The sequence below is a fragment of the Coenobita brevimanus genome, chromosome 51 (assembly GCF_032717465.1).
Source record: "Coenobita brevimanus isolate Jiangsu-jjx chromosome 51, ASM3271746v2, whole genome shotgun sequence".
NCBI lineage: Eukaryota > Metazoa > Arthropoda > Malacostraca > Decapoda > Coenobitidae > Coenobita > Coenobita brevimanus.
In genome coordinates, this window is record NC_137004.1 from 1,093,670 (window position 1) to 1,112,796 (window position 19,127).

Sequence of the window (19,127 nt, forward strand, 5' to 3'; positions counted from 1 at the left end):
TACCTTACTGGGTTTTCTATCAGGCTGGCACCAAAGAAAACGAGTTCTATGGGAGGATAACTATTTCACACCACTCATAACGGTATTTATTTATTTACTGTTACGAATTTATATGTAGTACAAGAGTATATTGGTTTTCAAGCAGTAATATAGGCATTATAAGCATTGTTTCACTCACTAATACCTGACCTTTTTTTGCCACATTACCTGATCATCATTTCTAACTGTTTCTTCCTCTAATGCTATGTAAAGTTTGTTCTCCACATTGTCATTGATTGGGGAATCACTCTGGCCCTGAATTTCGTACCGTGGTATGACATGGCTATACTGGCCAGGTCACTGATAACAGGTGAATTGCTGAGACAATGGCATGCAGGGGGGGGGGGAGGAGATCATGCTGGGTAAGGCATTGTCCCTGCCTGGCATCTTGTTGAGGAAGGTGTCACGTGTATACGTACCAAAAATGACTCGCGAAAATTGAAAATTGTGCAAATTAGGGACCTTGCAATTTTTTCGCATTTATGTACGTCGATGGGATTGGCAGTGACAAAACGTGTGGGCGTAAAAGAACGTCGACGGGACGCCGCGGGTTAAGGCACTCCAGTCAGATTGAGCCTGTGTAGGTTTATATCCGAGGGGTGGTTGGGGTTTATTGCTCATGTTATACCACTCAGGCATGAGTGAGGCTGGTCACTCTCATCTTAAATGTCAAAACCAACTTGCCTAACCCCGGGCTCCTACGCTCCTCAAGCGGTGACATAGGATTGGATGATGGATGGATTAAGTTGTTGAATAATTAACACTTATTAATCACTTAAACTTGTTCATGATTCATTTTAAAGTTGCTTTGAAGTCAGAAATGATTTTTTTTCAATGCTTTTAACTCAAAACAGAGAAACAAAACCACATCTCATTTAACCCATCACGTCCTGAGCACTTTCGCACCTCCGACACCCCCCAGTCCCGAGCATTTTTGGAAAAATTTTTTTTTGGCTAAAACCTCCGCTTTTGGTGAGAAACATCGAAAATTCATAGAGAAATCACTCATCTGAGATTTATAATACTCGATACAGGTAGGAGTACCTCCTTACCTTACAGGGTTTTCTAACAGGCTGGCACCAAAGAAAACGAGTTCTATGGGAGGATAACTGTTCCACACCACTCATAAACGGTATCTATTTATTTATTTGGTACGAATTTATATGTAGTACGAGAGTATATTGGTTTTCAAATGGTAATATAGGCATTATAAGCATTGTTTCACTCACTAACTCATCACCATACCTGACCTTTTTTTGCCACATTACCTGATCATCATTTCTGACTGTTTCTTCCTCTAATGCTATGTAAACTTTGTCCTCCACATTGTCATCGATTGGGGAATCACTCTGACCCTGAATGTCTTTATTGGCCAGGTCACTGGTAACAGGTGAATTGCCAAGACAAAGGGGGGGGGAGGTTATGCAGTGTAAGGCATTGTACCTGCTTGGCATCTTGTAGAGGAATAGAGGAAGGTGTCCTGTGTATATGTACGAAAAATCACGCGCGAAAAATGAAAATTGTGCAAATTAGGGACCTTGCAATTGCACGACGTACCAGTATGTCGACGGGACTGGCAAATGCAAAACGTTGCAACGTACCCATACGTCGACGGGATGTCTCGGGTTGAAGTTGTTTCAGTTAGAGTCGCATTTTGTCTACACATAGACATTAGAATTTAAGTAATGACTGCCTGTAAACATATTCTTCAAACATACTACCACCAACTAAGCATAATACAAAAATACAAGTGATCACAATACAGAAAGCTCTTGCTACATGTCAAGGATGTGTTCCAAAACATCACAACTTTTTCCATAAATGATCTATAGTTTGGAGGACATTGGTAAGTTGGTTTCATAGGCTGCAATGAAACTTTACTAAGCCATCAATTTTGTAACTTACTGTGCCATCAATTACATAAATGGCACTGAAAAAGCAACACCTACCTACCTACCTACCTACTGCCAGATGCCATAATCCCGTAAGGGGTGGCCATTTGACTCTGAGTTAGTTGTTTTACAGGGAGGGGCACTAACCCTCCACCAACCCACTTGTTGACACGTAGGGAGCACGTATGGTTTGGTTATATGGTTACCACCCAGCATTGTAAATGGTTTCTTGGCTTACAGGAAACCATTAGGCTTGTCACTCAATGTAAAGCCACCTGTAAAGGAAAGAAAAGCAATAAGAAGTGACAGGAAAGATGGGACACAATGATGAATTACTACAGTATATAGCAGTCATTATACCACACCCTTACGAAACCATGACTTTAAGAACTCAAGGTGACCAAGAATGAAGTATGCAAGCATGCTGGAGCCTTTATAAATTATGTGAAAACCAAATGAAAAAGAAGGCAGTTTCAAGTTATTGCCTAGCCCTGATCTGCCTGACCAAGCAGGCCCATTGACTGCAAATAAAACAACCACTCCCGTGGGGCTGTCCCATAAATTAACTACAGTGTAGATGCTGTGTCTGTGTCTCAGTGCAGCATATGCTGTGTAGTGCTCTATTATGTTTGAGCTATGCTGTATGGGCTTCCTCTACAAATGGCACAAATGTGATCTGATTCCACCCAACCTAAATCTATCTATCTATCTATTGCCAAACGCCTCAATCCGGTTTGGGGTGGCCACAAACAAATCGCCTCCAAGTCGTCCTGTCCCCCGCCATTTTCACTGCCCTGCTCCCAACTCACACCCCCCTCTCTCATATACCTCTCCACCCCATCCCTCCATCTCATCCTCGGCCTCCCCCTCCCTCTTCCCCTCTCCACCTCACTCACATACACTCTCTTCGTCAGTCTTTCACCCTTCATCCTCTCCACATGGCCAAACCACCTCAGTGTGTTCCTCATAACACTTCCTATCACATCCACATCCACACCACAACGCTCCTTTATATCCTCATTCGTCAGCCCGTCTCTCCATGTGACTCCACAGGCTCCTCTTAAATAACTCATTTCCACTGCTCTCACTCTTGACTTGTGTCCTTCCAACAATGTCCAAGTTTCACTTCCATACGTTAGAGTTGGTATCACAATACCGTCATGTAGTAACTTTTTCACTTCCATGCTCACTTCCCTGTTTCTTATCACTGCTTTCAAAGAACCAGCAACCTTTCTTCCCTGCTGTACCCTTTCAAGCACTTCACCCTCCAAACCTCCATCCTTACTCATCACACTACCCAAGTACTTAAACGTACTCACATTTTCCAATTCCTCACCACCCAACCTCGCTGTACATTCACTGACTTCACCTCTCTCAAAGACCATCACTTTACTCTTCCCTACATTCACCTTTAGATTCCGTTTCTTGCACACTCTCCCAAACTCATCCACCAAGCCTTGCAGCTCCCCTTCGTCTTCACTCAACAACACAGTATCATCTGCAAACAACAGTACAGGGAGTTTCCAAACACTATCCTCTCTCACCAGGGCCACTCCAACATCCACTACCCTACGTTGTACCTCTTTTATTACCCCATCCATGAACAGATTGAACAACCATGGAGACATGACACATCCCTGTTTCAACCCAACCTCCAAAGAGAAAAATTCACTTAGTTCACCATCCACACGCACTGCAGCCTTAGCACCATCATACATCCTCTTCACAGCATTCAACAACTTTCCATCTACTCCATATATTCTTAATACTTTCCACAATCCTTGTCTATCCACCCTGTCATATGCTTTCTCCAAATCCATGAAAGCAGCATACAACTTCTTTCCTTTCTCTAAAAACTTTTCCACTAAAAATCTAAGAATGAATATCTGATCTACCCAACCTCTTCCCTTCCTAAAGCCTCCCTGTTCTTCTCCAACTAATTCCTCTGCTCTTTCTCTAACTCTGTCAATAAGTATCCTACCATACACTTTTCCTATTATACTAAGAAGACAAATGCCCCTATGATTACCACACACCTAAATCTATGCTGATAAATTAGAAGGTCTGGGTAATGTCCTGATCAATCCTTGTAGTACAGTATTTTGACTGGGTTGTACTGCCCTGCAGGTGAAGTGGGTATGTACAGTATATGTTTCTTCACTGCTAGTGTAGGATTGTCTGGAGGTGGGATGCTGTTGAAGAGGGTTTAATGAAGATTGTGCGGTGATGGCTTTATGTGTCTAGCTGTATCATATGGCTCTGTATTGTGTGACACCAGAGGGGGAACCTCCCTACAGCAATGCTATGTACCCCAGGTGAGGAGGAGCAAAAATTACTTGTGCTTATGGAGCCAAACACCCTCACCTGCCCTGCACCCCACAAAGAAAATTATAGTCAGCCTGGTGGGGCACTATCTTTGTGATTTAGAGTAATACTTATCAAGTGAATGAAGGTCATTCCGACAGACAATCAATTTTCGTTGAGTTGTATTCTTACTCCAACACAGGACCTGAAGAACTGTATGTTTGCCTGTAACAAGTTTCAAGTATACAATTCATATATGGCACAACAAGTTATTGGTAAGGTCCAAAAAAATTTATATAACATGAGTAAAACCCACATAGTGCAAAATATAGGTCCTAAACAGTCAAATAACACTGTCAACCACTACATAATTCTCGCTTGCAAAGCACAAGCAACCAGTCTCCCTCCCAGATCTGTCTGGCAATCCTCTCTCCTCCACCACACTTACCCACTCCCATCTGAGAGATCTTCCTCTCTCCTTCCATCATTTTTTTGTTTGTTTGTTTGGCCACATCTCTCTCTTTTCTCCCTTCATCCTTCTGTTATGTCTCCCCTACTCCTGTCTCTTTTTTCTTTCTCTTCTCTTCTTTCCTACCTCTCCTGTTACTTGTAAAAGAAAGAATAACAGAAACTAAACAAAAATAGAATAGGCAATGTGGGTCCCTTCTTTGGTGATCAGTACCTACCTTTCACTTTCCTTTCCTCCTTCTCACTCTTCTTTCTTTATCTCTTCTCAACCAGTGGTGGTTCAGGCCAGCTTTGGGCATCATTAGGGGTGACTGGGGAGAGTTGGAACCAAATTCCTTTTTTCCCACATGCTCTATTGTTTGTAAAATATGAATTTCCATTATCCAACACCTTCACTGGGGCCAAAATGTCACACTATAAGTGAATGTGCAGTAGTTTTTTTTACATTTGGCTCTCAACTGTACTGCTGGATGAATAGTGACACAAGAAACAAACTGCTGTACTGTAAACCCAACTTGTTGAACCAGCCTAAGAATCAAACTTGGATCCTCCCAGCTGGGAACTGGACATGCCGACCAAAACACCACTAGCTCCCCAACTAAATTGCATTGTGTTTGTGGTAGGCAGGGGTGCTCACCATCCACTCACTTGATGTCATGGTGCTTTGGGTGTCTGCCCTTTCCTTTCTTGTTTCCTTTCTCTTCTTTCTCTTTCTTTCATTCATGCCTCATTCTTCTGCTTACGGGTGACTTTACACTTCCTCTTCTGTCTTTCTTTCCTTCATTTTTTCCTCTTCCTTCTGTTTATTTTTTTTTTTTTAATGCATGGAAGAAGGAACCAAAGGCCAGGAGCCCGTAAAATGTTCCTTCCAAGAAAAAACAAAAACAATACAAAAGAGAGCCAAATTCAAGATCTGTTCATTTCGAGATGGACACACTATGTTTGAAAGACTGGAGATCATAGGAAGTAGGAAATACAGACAGAGGGAGACAGTTCCAGAGCTGACTTGTTGCATGAATGAAGGACTGGAAGTAATGGTTAACTCTTGCATTAGAGAGTTGGACAGAAAAGGGATGAGAGTTTGTTGCTAAATGGGTGCTACGTGCCCGTCAAAGAGGTGGAGGGATGCAAGCAAACAGTTCAGAGGAGTGACAAGCCAAATGGCTTCCTGTGCACCAGGAAACCATTTTCTATGCTGGGTGGTAACCATATAACCAGATTATGGTGCCAGGTGGTTTCATGGGTAATTAATGTGCTCCAATCGGATTGAGACTGTGCAGGTTTATATCCAAGGGGTCATTGGGGCTTCATGCTCACATAATGCCACTCAGGGAAGAGTGAGGCTGTTCCCTCTCATCTTAAATGTCAGGACCAATTTGCCTGGCCCCAGGCTCCTATGCTCCTCATGGGGCAACATAGGATTGGATGATGGATGGATAGGTGGTTTGTTAATTAGTCATCTCATGACCAGAGCAACCCTTGTACTGTATTCTGTTTCTGCTAATACCAGATATTTTACTTAGCTGAGTATCAATTGCAGGAAAAGTATAGTGATAATACTGGTACCACTACCCTCCTATGGTTGGGACAACTCCAGTGTTGCATGTCTGCTAATGACAGACAATTATATTTAACTAAGAGTGAATCATTCAAGGCAGAGTATTAACAAACCTTCAATGTTGGTATTAAATATTTGATTGAATATCTGGTTTGGGGCAAGTTGGTGGAGGACACAGCGCAGGAACTGTCGGCCGATACTGGTAGCTGAGCCAGGTAGATGTACAGCGCTCTCATACTGCCATGAGAATACCTCACTTCCACACACCCTAAAAAAATAAATAGGTAAATAAATAACAGTTTGGACTGGGTCACTAAAACTTATTCCTGCCCACTTTAATGAATAATTTAAATTAAAATCAAATATTCAACTCACTGCATCTTGATATCACATGTCAAACTTAGCCTAATACTGAAATACAGGTATACAGTGTATATATATATATATATATATATATATAGTGAGCTCACACAGTATGCGAGTGGATGGGTGGTCCTGGTCCTTGCGCACTATGATATCACACACTGTGAATACAAAATCTTATGGGAAAAATTGCATATGGGCGGTAACCCCTTATACCTTGACATTTTTTTACCCTTAGAGACATAATAATGGGAAAATTTTTCAGACATATACTACACATACAGCTACAATAACAGAAGTATGGTCAGTTACCTTAACAACAGTAGACAAAAGGCCTGATGGACTTAACCCCTAGGGTACACAATTCTCCAGCCTTGACTACCCCCCAGGACGCAAAGCAGGCCTATTTTTCGATTATGTCAAAGGTTAAAAGTTTTAGGCCCGATTTATAGAGCTTGAATTTACACACCTGAAAACACAAACTCCACCCTCTTAGACCCAATAGTTGCCGAGCTATGGCCCGTCAAAGTTTATAATAGTTACCCGTCATGGCCCTGGCGAAAAAGAAAATATGCCGCTCGAACCTGTTTTCTTTGCAAAAATACGTACAAAAATCACCAAAATCAATTTTTTTTTGGTGTGTACAGATGTTATAAACCATTGTAATGTCTATCTATCTATCTATCTATAGCCCGACGCCCTAATCCTGCAAAGGGTGGCCGCAGACAAAACGCCTCCAAGTCACTCTGTCACCCACCATTTGACTACCCCTGGGGGTAGGGGGGTTTCAAGAATACTCCCCCTGTATCCCTGCTTGTCGTACGAGGCGACTAAAAGGGTTGGTGGTGGGTTAGTGCCCCACCCCATAAAAAGAACTAACTAAAAAAGCAAATAAAGCAAATAAAGCGCCATTGTAATGTGCTTAGAAAAAATAAAATGGTGACAAACCCCCCAAATAAATATGATAAACAGTAAAAATTATCCTCCCCTCCTCTCCTCTCCCCATTCCTCCAAACCCCTCCCTCCCCTTCCCTTCCCTTCCCTCCCCTCCTCTCCCCTCACCTAACCTCCCCTCCCTTTCCCGCCGAGCTGTCAAATCTAGCTAGGAAAAATGGTCATGAACCTCCCAGTAAAAATATGATAAATGGTAAAAATTATCCTCCCCTCCTCTCCACTCACCATACCTCAGTCACCTCCCTCCGCCTCCCTTCCCTCCCCTCCACTCTCCTCTCCTTCCCTCGCCCAACCTCCCCTCCCCCCTCCCCTCCCCTCCGAGCTTTCAAATCTAGCTAGTTTTCGTTTTATTTCATTTTTGAAGGCTTCAACATGCTTGCATGCATCGGCATAAAATAAAATTTCCTTTTCGAGTGGGTTTCAAATAAAGACAGCTAAAATAATTGTGGTATGCATATCTGTATGGAAAGACATGAATAAATTACAGGTTAATGATTAAAAAAGACGCACCACAAAGCGTAAAAAATACGCAAAATATTCGAGGCCAGGGAGGTAAAGATACTGCATGCTAGGGGGTGGGGGTTGGGGTGGGGGGTTGGGATGGTGGAGATGGTGGGAGGAGGTAAGGCCAGGAGGGGGTTTATGAGGATGGAGAGATGGGAGGAGACCACCACAAGACACAAAGGAAAGGCCCCAGTAGAGTAAGGGACATGGAGGGAGGGTAGGGGGGAAATAACCTCCCTCCAGATGACTGGAGGGGACATGGGGGGGGACCACATGGGAGGGGGGGATGCATGAGGAGGGGGTGGGAGGGGTGGTGGTGGTGGTGGTGGTAAGAACAGTGGGAGGTAGGGTAGTAACAAGGTAGTGGGGTAGAGGGATGTGGCAAGAGGGAGGTGGGAGGTACACCCCCCACCACCTGGTTATGGGCCTGGGTCCCCCCTCCAGTGTGTCCAACACTTAGTTTTGATTGTTTAGAAGCAATCTACGTCACAGCTGCGATGGAGCTGCCGCCAGCTTTTTGTGGATGTTGCACGATTGGTGTTGCTCGTCCTTTTAAGAAATTGCGCAAAAAAGCTCGATCAATGAGTTTAGTAATTAAGGGGTTAAATAACAGGGGTTCTGAGGCATGGCAACACTTCCAGTGCCACACCCCCTGCCGCACCAACACTTCCGTCCTCAGACTCCTCTTAAGCACCTTCCCCAAGAGCCTCTAACTCAGTCACTTCGGCCAAAAGCCCCTCGAAGTCCAATGTTGACACAACTGACACTGCATCGTCTTCTTCCTCTACAGGAACAGGAATAGACGATGTAGCTGGTTCCTCACTTTCACTTTCATGAGGCCACCATGTGTAACTTGTTATGTGCATCTGCCTTCTCCTGTTAATTTCTTGCATGTGCCTGTCTGTGTAGAAGAAGAAGGGTTTGTCAGTGCTAACAAGAACCTCCTCTGCTCTTTGGTGGCTGATTTCGTGTTCCTTCACTTCTTTGAGCTTATCCATGGCAGCAAGGATCATGCTTATTCTCGACATAGACAGTTCTGTGCCGCCCTCCACCACACTAAGCTCCTCAACTTGACTGTGCCTGACCTCATGCTCTGTGTCAGCCTCATCTATCCGCCGCAACACTTCCTGGGGAGGATGTTCCTCAGTAGCAGTGTGCGCCTCTCGTATGTCCACCAACATAATGTCCTCGAAACCTGGTACAGCTTGTGCTGCTGTCAGTGTTGCTGCCTCAGCCTCGACCAGTGGTTGAATGGCTGTCTCTTGGTTCGTGCATAAGTGAGGCACAAGCAGTCGCCATGCATGGTTCACCGTTGCAGGTGCTATCTTCTCCCCGCGTTGTGCGGGGGTGGGGGTTGCATAGTCAGGGAAAATGGCATTTTTGTGACACTACTTGCCTCTGCCTCACGTATTGTTGGCTAAACTCATGCAATCAAGGTTTTTTGGTTATTATTTTTGGCCACTCGTGTACTATGCGACTGGTGTACTGTGAACTCGAGTACTGTGTGAGCCCACTGTATATACGAGTGTGTGTGTGTATATACATATATATGTATATAGCTACCGCAAATTGACTTAGGACCTCCCCCCACAAGGTATTCAAAAACACAGAAATCATAGCATATCACAATGTCTCTTCATGAAATGCCATTCATTAATATGAAATAATGTTTCCCTTGTTTTTCAGGACCAGCTGGATGCATTTTGGCATGGAATCATTTAGATCTCTAAAGTAATCTAAGGACATTTCTTTGCACCAAACATCTGTCAGTTCAGTCTTGAGGTTGTCCAGATTGGGTGTCTTCTCTGCCATGATTTTCTTAATCTTTGCCCAGCAATTTTCTATTGGATTCAGATCCTGATTGTTGCCAGGAGAGTCGAGGACCTCAATCTGATTATCCAGAAGCCATTTTGTCATCTTTCTTGACTTGTGACATGGAGCTGAATCAGGCATGAAAGAGTCACCCACGAATAGCAAAAAAGTTAGTTTAACAAATGATCTTTCAGAACTTGAATGTACTGGTCACCATTCATCATCAAGTTCTTAGGAAGAAAGCAGAGGCCTCCCCTTCCCATTTCACCTGAGAAACATACCCATGCCAATACTGACTGTGGGTGCTTAACAATCGGTACTGTGTAAGCAACTGACTGCGCTGCTGCCAATAGACAGAATCCACTGAACTACTGACCAGTGCTGTAACATACTAGAAAAGCTGATAAGAAAAGTTTGGGTAAACCTTCTAGAAGAGCACAGTATGATAACAGAAAAGCAGTTAAGTTTTAGAAAGGAAAAATCATGTGTTACTAACCTATTAAGCTAATATGACAGAGTTACAGAAACATTACAGAAAAGAGAAGGATGGGTGGACAGTATCTATTTAGATTTCAAGAAAGCATTTGAAAGAGTACTGCACCAATGACTTTTATGGAAACTGTATCATCATGGATGTATCCAAGGTAATCTGTACCGTTGGATGCAGGATTTTCTCAGAAAAAGGGAAATGAGAACAGTAGGAAGGAGAAATTACTCATCATGGAGGGAAGTGACTAGCGGAGTTCCACTGGGCTCAGTGCTGGCACCAATTATGTTTTTAGTATATATAAATGACAGATAGTAACACTGGAAATGGAAGCTATCCAAATATGTTTCTGGATGATGCAAAAATACAAAGGAAAATTACTAACACAGATTCTTGCAAAGAGCTGCAAGAAGAATCAAATAAGGTTCATGAGTGGAGCAGTAAATGGTAAATGGAATTTAATGGGGACAAGTGTCATGTCATTAAGTTTGGTAAAAGTGAGAAAAGACCACACTGGGATTATAAGTTAGGAAAATCAACTCTACACATATCAGAAAGGGAGAAGGACCTAGGAGTGGCTATCAGTAACAGACTATCTCCAGCTGATCGCATCAGCGAGAAGGTACGTAACACGTAGACATTCTCATATTAATGAGAATAGCATTCACATACATAAAGACATGCTGAGAAAGATAATAACATCATTTATCAGACCGACCCTGTACTATGCATCAGTAGATTGGAATCCTCATCTCAAAAAACACATAGATAAGACTGAAAAAGTACAAAGGGTAGCTACAAGATGGGTACCTAGCTTAAGGCATCTAAGCTACGAAGAAAGACTAGAAAAATTGAATCTACCAAAACTACAGGAGAGACGGAAACGAGGAGACATGATTATGCTATATAATGTGGCTCAGGGAAACAGAAAATAGACATTAATGAATATATAACCTACGGGGATGCATCAGCAAGAGGACACTGCAAAAAACTACATAAGAAGAGAGGAGATAAAGACATAAGGAAATTTAGTTTCCCTAATAGGGCAACTGATCAGTGGAATGCACTACAAAATGAAATAGTGTGTGCCAAAACTACAGCAGTATTTATAAATTTAAGGATATGTATGATAAAAATGGTTTAATGCACAGGACAGTACGAGCTTGACTCATTCCTGTAAAGATACAATTAGGTGTGAACAAATAGGCAACTAGGTAAGAACATACACACACACACACACAGAAAGGACATCCACAGCTGAGGAGATCCATGCTGATAATAGGAAAATAACACTAAAGCAACGGCAAAAAGGAGGCTTGCATATTGTGATTATGTGAACTGAGTGCATGAGTCGTGGTCCCTTCTGAATTTAGTGAAAAAAGGCATGAGGATTCAGTCAAACTGGTGTACAACAAGGCGGTGATTTAAATTTTTGGACGTGCCGCATCATGGCTACAAGAAATAGTCCAATGTTTACATCCAATGAGAGCGAATTTGTGGGATTTTCCAATGGAGCCTGGAGCAACAGAAGCATTAAACCAAACCAAACAAGAGTTGCAGGTGTAGAGAAATTCGCTGAAAGGAATGCACAGGAATTACAACACGCATGGGCAATAGTTAGAGAGTTACAGGAATGGACCTCAGAACAAGAGAGGGAGACTAAGGTGTTGATAGATGAGTTAGAGAGCGTCTGCTCACGCAGTGCTGACCGAGAAAGGGGTAACAGAGTTGAAAGTAAGCAATGAATCTGCCACAAATGAAATAAAACAGCTCAAAAGGCAAAATATGAGGGTGGAAGAGGAAAGGGGCAGGATGAAAAGTAAACTTGATTAGTATGAATAAAAAATGAGAATACATGATGAACACATCTGGGAAATCAAGGATGAGTACAAGGGGTGGAAGAAAATTCAGGAGGAAGGAAAAATAAATCTAAAGGAGACTCTGGAATGGCAGAGAAAGAAAAACCAGGAAAAAGTGGAGAAGGAAGTGGTTCGAGTACTAGAAAGTCAAGAATCCTTAGTCAGGGATGTTGCATACAAGAAAAAAATGTGTGATAATTCCAGGATTCAAAGAAAAACCTAGGTCAATAAGATCAGAAAAGGAAAGAGAAGAGCTGAGAAGGAGGAAAGAGATAGTATCAACAGTTATGGAGGGTGACAACAAAACTCAAGAAGAGACTGAAGATGCATTTAGGCTGGGAAGATACGAGGAGGGAGAGGTACGGCCACTAAAAGATAAGTTTCGGTCACAGGTCAAGGTAAATGAGATCATTAACAGGACAAGGAAACTAGCCGACAAGGGGGGGGTTCAAGAATGTTTGGATAAGGAGAGATGCAAATGAGGAAGAAAGAGCTAAAATAAAGAGTTAGTCAAGGAAACTAAGGAAATAATCAGAAAACAGAGGAACAGAAGACAGACTTCTATTGGAGAGGTATGAATCAGAAACTGAGGAACTGATACCAAAAGAGAAAGGAAGGGAGAAAGACAGAATAAAATAACAACATGAAAAGGTTGAAACTGACATATGCTTACGTAGATGGCTTAATCACGGATAGGTTAGAAATCCACAATTTCTTGAGGGTAAATGATCCAGATATCATATGCTTTGTAGAGACCAAGATAAGAGAGGTGACTGATATCCAAGTGGGAGATGGCAAATACGAACTATGGAGATAAGATAGAAAAGAAAAAAATCCGAGGAGGAGTGACGATAGCAATGAAGAACAGCATAAATGTGAGTAATGTGGAACTGGGAGAAGATAAGGCAAAGGTGATAAATATGAAACTAGAAACCAGAGGGAAAGGCAAGACAGAGACATTGCAGTAGCTTATGTCCCCCCTGAGACAAGGGCATGGAATGAGGCTAAATACGAAGATGTTTTGTTAGACATGATCAGACACCTAGAGAAAGTGACTGAGAAAAGCAACAATATAATCCTGGTGGGTGACTTTAATTGTAAAGAGGTGGACTGGGAGGAGTAGGACTCAGGAGGTGGTGAAGATTTGTGGGGTGGTATACTGTTAAATATAGCAATGAATAATGTAACGACCTTGTGGGTCAAAAAGCAGACAAGATTTAGAGGTGATGATACACCAGCAAGACTAGATTTACTGCTAACCAAAGAACCTGACATAAATGAATCTCTGAAATATCTGTGTCCTATAGGAAAAGGTGATCAGGTAGTGACTGAGTCTCAAATGACAGAAGGGAATGTGGCACCAAGAGATGAACAATACAGGCGTGGTAGATACAAGTTTGGGAAAGCAAACTTTACAGAATTGGGGAAATTTTTCGAGGAAGTGGATTGGAGAGAATTCAGTGAAACAAGAGAGGTGCAGGAGAAGTGGGATATCTTTTTAGGCTTTTACAACTTGGGTGCGGAAAAGTATGGGCCAAGAGCAAGTGGGAGAGAAAACTGGAAAAAGGACTGGTTCAACAGAAAGTGTATGACAGCAAAAAGAGAGAGGGATGCAGCATGGAACAAATGAAGAAAGAAAGGCTACAACAGGACAAAGGAAGATTACAAAAGAACTTGGAATGAGTATACAAGAATTCTTAGAGATGAAGAAACTTTGAAGGGAAGCTCAACAAATGGGTTGCAGTCAACTACATGAGCTGGATGAGTTATCAGGAGTTAGGACAATCTTGAATAGCAACTTCTGCTGTTTACAATAGGCCACTGTAGTGGGTAAGTGCATGTTGTTAAATTTAGATGTGATAAATGAAGCAATTGCCCAATGTTTATGACTGAAAATCCAGTGTATCACTACCCTCTCCAAACTGACATCCACAAGTGACCTAAATTAGGCAAACTGGTGGACCATCACTGGTCATAGTTTGCAGTCACCTGTTGCAATGAATGCCAACAGAAGAGGAAAGTGTTCCTAGCATGCCTTTAAAACCCTGGGTGCTCTTTTCTCCTGAATGATGAGGAAGGTTGACATTTCCAAAACACTTAACTTACCTCATAACCCCCTTTCTCTAATGCACTCCAAAGCTTGGAAGGAAAACAGTCAGCAGCAATATGACTAGCAAATACCTGCCTCACCATGTATTCTGGCCCAGATCAACTTTTCCCATGCACAAACTTCAAACCACACTTTGCTTGCACTAACTAGAGGAGGACTTTTTACACTCATATGTGCCATTCATAAAGAGACATCCTTAGCTTTACACCCTCTAATATTGTTGTCTACTGTGAGAATTTGCTCAAGCTGACTCGAGATAAAGTTCATCAGAATCTTCTCAGTTTTAATTAACATTTTGTTAACAACCACTGATCTTGTTTAACTCCAAGAGGCTGCTGAAAAACACAAGACTCTTCAATAAACCCTCTTTCCCCCCAACCCTCACCATTCAAACTGTTGATTCACAAACATAAAAGGTATCAGCAATATTAACAACCCTCTCATGTTGTTCAAGTGCCCTAGCATTTCTTTATTGGATCACCAATTTGAAAGGCTTATGGCTCCCTTTAGACAATGAAGGGGGAGACGGCACCATGGCAAAGCATACAGTGGCAGGCTAGCACAAGTCACTGGCAGTGCACAGTACAGTACCACTGGAGATGCAAACAGGACACTAACCTAGAAAATGTCATTAACACAGCGACACTGGTGACATACATACACAGGCTACAAAAAGTCACTGGCAGGGTACAATGAATACACAAACACTGTATTATTGAAGCAAGAGCTTCTGGCAGGGCATATCAACAGCAGGGCAGTTATGGCTGTATGCATGATTAAGGTGGAAGTGACATGCAAGATGGTGGCCAAGATGGCAGTGCAAATGTCACTGTGCAGGTTTTCTGAACTACCTTAATGATTTCTACCACAGTTACTGGGCACTCTGCTGAATTTCGGGACAGCATATGGGCATTGCACAAATGGAATCCAAGAAAATGGGGTCTGCATAAGAGAAGTGATTACTGTCCTGTACTGGGCAGCATGTCTGAACAGGCTAATGACTCTCTCTCTCTCTCTCTCTCTCTCTCACCTTGCCACAGTCTTAAGCATCCTGGGGAGAAGAGGTGCAGCGAGGCTTGGCTGACGGTAGACAAATGTGGACAGGATAATAATACACATACCCAAGTCATCATTGGAAAATTGTTCAAGGGCTTCACCACACTCCATGCACCTGGACAGAGGGATAGTAAAGACATCATTATTATCCTCATCATCCTCATTATCATCATCAGCAGCAGCAGATGCACCAACTTCAAATCATTATCATCTAAAACTCATTTTCCTTCAGCATATACAATGGGTAAGGTACAAAAACAGGAAACACAAAAATATAACTGCTGGATTAATAGGTTGCCTAGTGAAATTGGCCACATACCCATTATACAGACATCATACAAACCCTCACAATTCTCTGCTCCATCAACATCACTAAGCCTTCTAAATGTGAAAAAGGAATGTCTCCTTCAAGCCTTATATGTTATATATGCACACACACACACACACACATACCCCCCCCCACACACACATACACCCCCCCACACACACACATACAACCCCCCCACACACACACATCCCCCCCCACACACATACGCACACACACAAACTTGCATGTACTGTACAGTTGGGCAAGTAGAAAGTATGAAAAAATATTGGAGTACAGGTCTCCCTCGTTTTACGCTGTATCGTTTTACGATATTTCGCATTTACGATCCTTATTCTTTAGTACCAAGTGTTCATTTTACAATTGAGCTCCCTCGCATTTACGACTGGACATGTGGAAATCCCGTGCTCACAGGCAGATCAGCTGAGAGTTGCATGGCATACCCGCCCAAACCTCCACCTCCACCACCTCTCATTCTCCTGATTCATGCACCCCTGCCACCCAAACCTCCACCACCCCTGCTTCCTCCCTTTCCACCTCTTGTGTTGACAAGTGATGGGCTTTGGCCTAGGATGTCTCCTAGCATCGGAGACATTAAGGCATTACGTCCTCCAGCCTCGGGGGGGCCCGACTAAGGGTGGACGGAGCTACAGTACAGTAGGAGGGTACATAACAATACATTACAGTAAAGTACAGCTGTATTTCATGCTATTTTTGCTATTTCATGTCTTTATGTTTGCAAATGTACATACGTATGTGATTCAGATGCACTACAATACATAAAACATCATCATTATTACTGCATATTAGATCACTTGTATGGGTCTTGGCTTCCTTATACATGAGTCCAGGAACACACCCCTATTTTTCCCATTAAACCTTAATTTCGCTTTACGATATTTTGGTTTATGATTGCCATTCTAGGAACGCATACCAATCGTAAAACGAGGGAGACCTGTATATGGCAACATCTGGCAGTTTCCTGTGGTAAGCCAACATATCTTTATGAATTAAACACTCAGTCTAGAGGCTGTGTCAGGTGGAACGTGATTGGCTGAACTTTGAGTGGTGGTGACGCAAACATTCTCATCATCATGTATGTAAATGAAGGTTAATAAATAATAAGTTGTAGGATACAATGTGCAGAGAATGCTACAGCATTTAATGAACAAACGTGAAGTCTTAATAGAATAATGGGCGTTAGCAATCTGTAAAACACAAATGGCAGCACAGTACAGAAGAGCAGCATGTCAGCTGCTAGTTTTGTTTATTCATGATCTTTGAAGCTGCTGAAACGAAGCCTGTAAATCAGACTAATAAATGTTGACCTCTGACGAAGAGAACAGGCATGCGTTCTTTAACAAATCTAATATTGACATTATATTTCATCAGTTTCTAGGGTTAATACGTCCAATGAGACATGATTTCTATTAAAATGAGTAGGCAGTAAATTAATAATAAATTTATTGTTTCATAATTACCTTTTATTTCTTCTCTCTATAACATACTGAAATAGGAAAAAGAAGACTGCGCTAGGCCAGAAAGACCTTGTATCACAAGGAAGAAAGAGGTAGAGAGGGGGGCACAGCAAGCATGAGGGAAAAAGAACGAAAGGAGGGACAGCTGAAGACGTAAAATGGGTGGACTTTGGACCAAAGGGGCGTCAAAACCCTTTAACTATAGCCCACGTTTCTGAAGGCAATAACCCCCATGGAGTTCATCTTAGTATAAAATCACTGCATTGGAAATGCAAGAAAATAGTCAGATAATCAGTAACATTTATATATTATGAGATGGTTACCTTAAAATTCTTCCCAGCAGCTCCACTTAATTACTTTCACAACCATGCAGTGCATGCAACATCGTTTTGTAACATCAAACAGGGACTAGGTGACCAAATATCCATTTTTAATATGCAACACCTAACCAACACTGATCCCTCCTCCACAATCTTTGGAGGAGAGGGTGGGAAAGAGACAGAGATGAAGACAGTGAAATGAACAGGTCACTAAATGGGTAACTAGTGTCAGTGAACAATGGCAGAAGCAGGGTTGTCCCCTCAATTAAATATGTAATTATATTGCTTGATGCTAGTCAGTCTCCGAAATGAAGTTGTTAAGCCCCTTTCACACTATCAGGCAGAGACTGTAGGACTGGGCCCTCATCGGGCACAGTCTGTTGGGCATGACTGTGATGTTGTCCACACTGCTGAATAGGCGGTCAGGCAGTAAAGTCGGCCAATAGTCAGTAGGTGGTCGGCAGCACTTGATTGCGGTATCACCATGAGCAACACAGTTGAAACAAATAAAAAAAGTTCAGAATAGCATATTAATCATTGCAATTGTAAAAAAGAAAATAAATGAGAGGGTGCAGAAAAACAATCTGGTTAAAGACCCAGATGTATCTTCTTGAGGATGGCAGGGTCATTGACCCATGCCTGGCGTCAAACCACAGGAAAGAGTCTGGTGATTTTGTTCAACTAACGGCACTGGTTGTCTGCTGGTTTGCCCGTCAAAGTTGCCACAAAGTGTTCAATGACAGGCTTATCACTTGTGCCCAGCAGGCACAGCCCCATAGTGTGGATGGGACTTTAAGATCACATGCTTGCTTTGATATGTTACACAGTTTATTTGTGAATAACTTACTGGAATTCACTATCGACTGCCACGATGTTTACCCTGTGCAATATAGCTGCGAGATGAGCACGGTGCTGATTCCAACATATATCTCATGATGGTTTTATCTCCTTTTACCTTGTCCAAGAAAATTCATAGCAATCATTCCATAGGACCTGCTTTCTAATGAAGTGAAAATGAATACAGGGATGGCATGGTAATCAATTACAGGTATAAGGGTTTGTTTTTGCCTAACATATATTTGTCTCTAAAGCTGATAACGTTTCAACTTTAACATATCTCATTACTGGTAGGCATGGAACAAAATCAAAATAATTTAAAATATGTTTATTTCCTCTGACAAAATACTCACTCCTCATAACATTATAATGTTCTCTTCAAAATAACACAGCTCTATATGCGACAAATAAATAATATTACTGTTTTATTCAGATAACTATATAAACGAATATATTATTGCATGAAAACAATACATCATTGGATGAAATTACTATATCAAAATAAGTCTGCCACTTTAATTTAACCCAATGTCTTGTCCAGTGACCATTGCTGGGAATCACATCTAAAAGGTGGTCAGGTAGTGACGCCACGTGATTCTGAACGATGAGAGGCCTCCTCCTCAGGACCTCCCGGTTTCGAGAGAAAACAGCCCCAGTTGAAAACGGCTTTCACCAGAAAGGCCCCACTTAAACCAAAATGGCCCCACCCTATGACATCTTGTATTCATATTTTGTGCATACTGCAGTGTTGCCAAGTAAAC

The 19,127-nt window shown here is 42.2% G+C and overlaps 1 protein-coding gene across 1 annotated transcript in view; it reads right to left on the reverse strand.

Annotated features, from left to right (window-relative positions):
- Positions 1-19,127, reverse strand: part of unc79 (UNC-79 domain-containing protein) — a 384,753-nt gene that overhangs the window by 51,210 nt on the left and 314,416 nt on the right. The window contains 2 exon segments of the mRNA XM_080272838.1: positions 6,375-6,529; positions 15,381-15,521. Of these exon segments, the coding sequence (XP_080128964.1) occupies positions 6,375-6,529; positions 15,381-15,521 (296 nt within the window).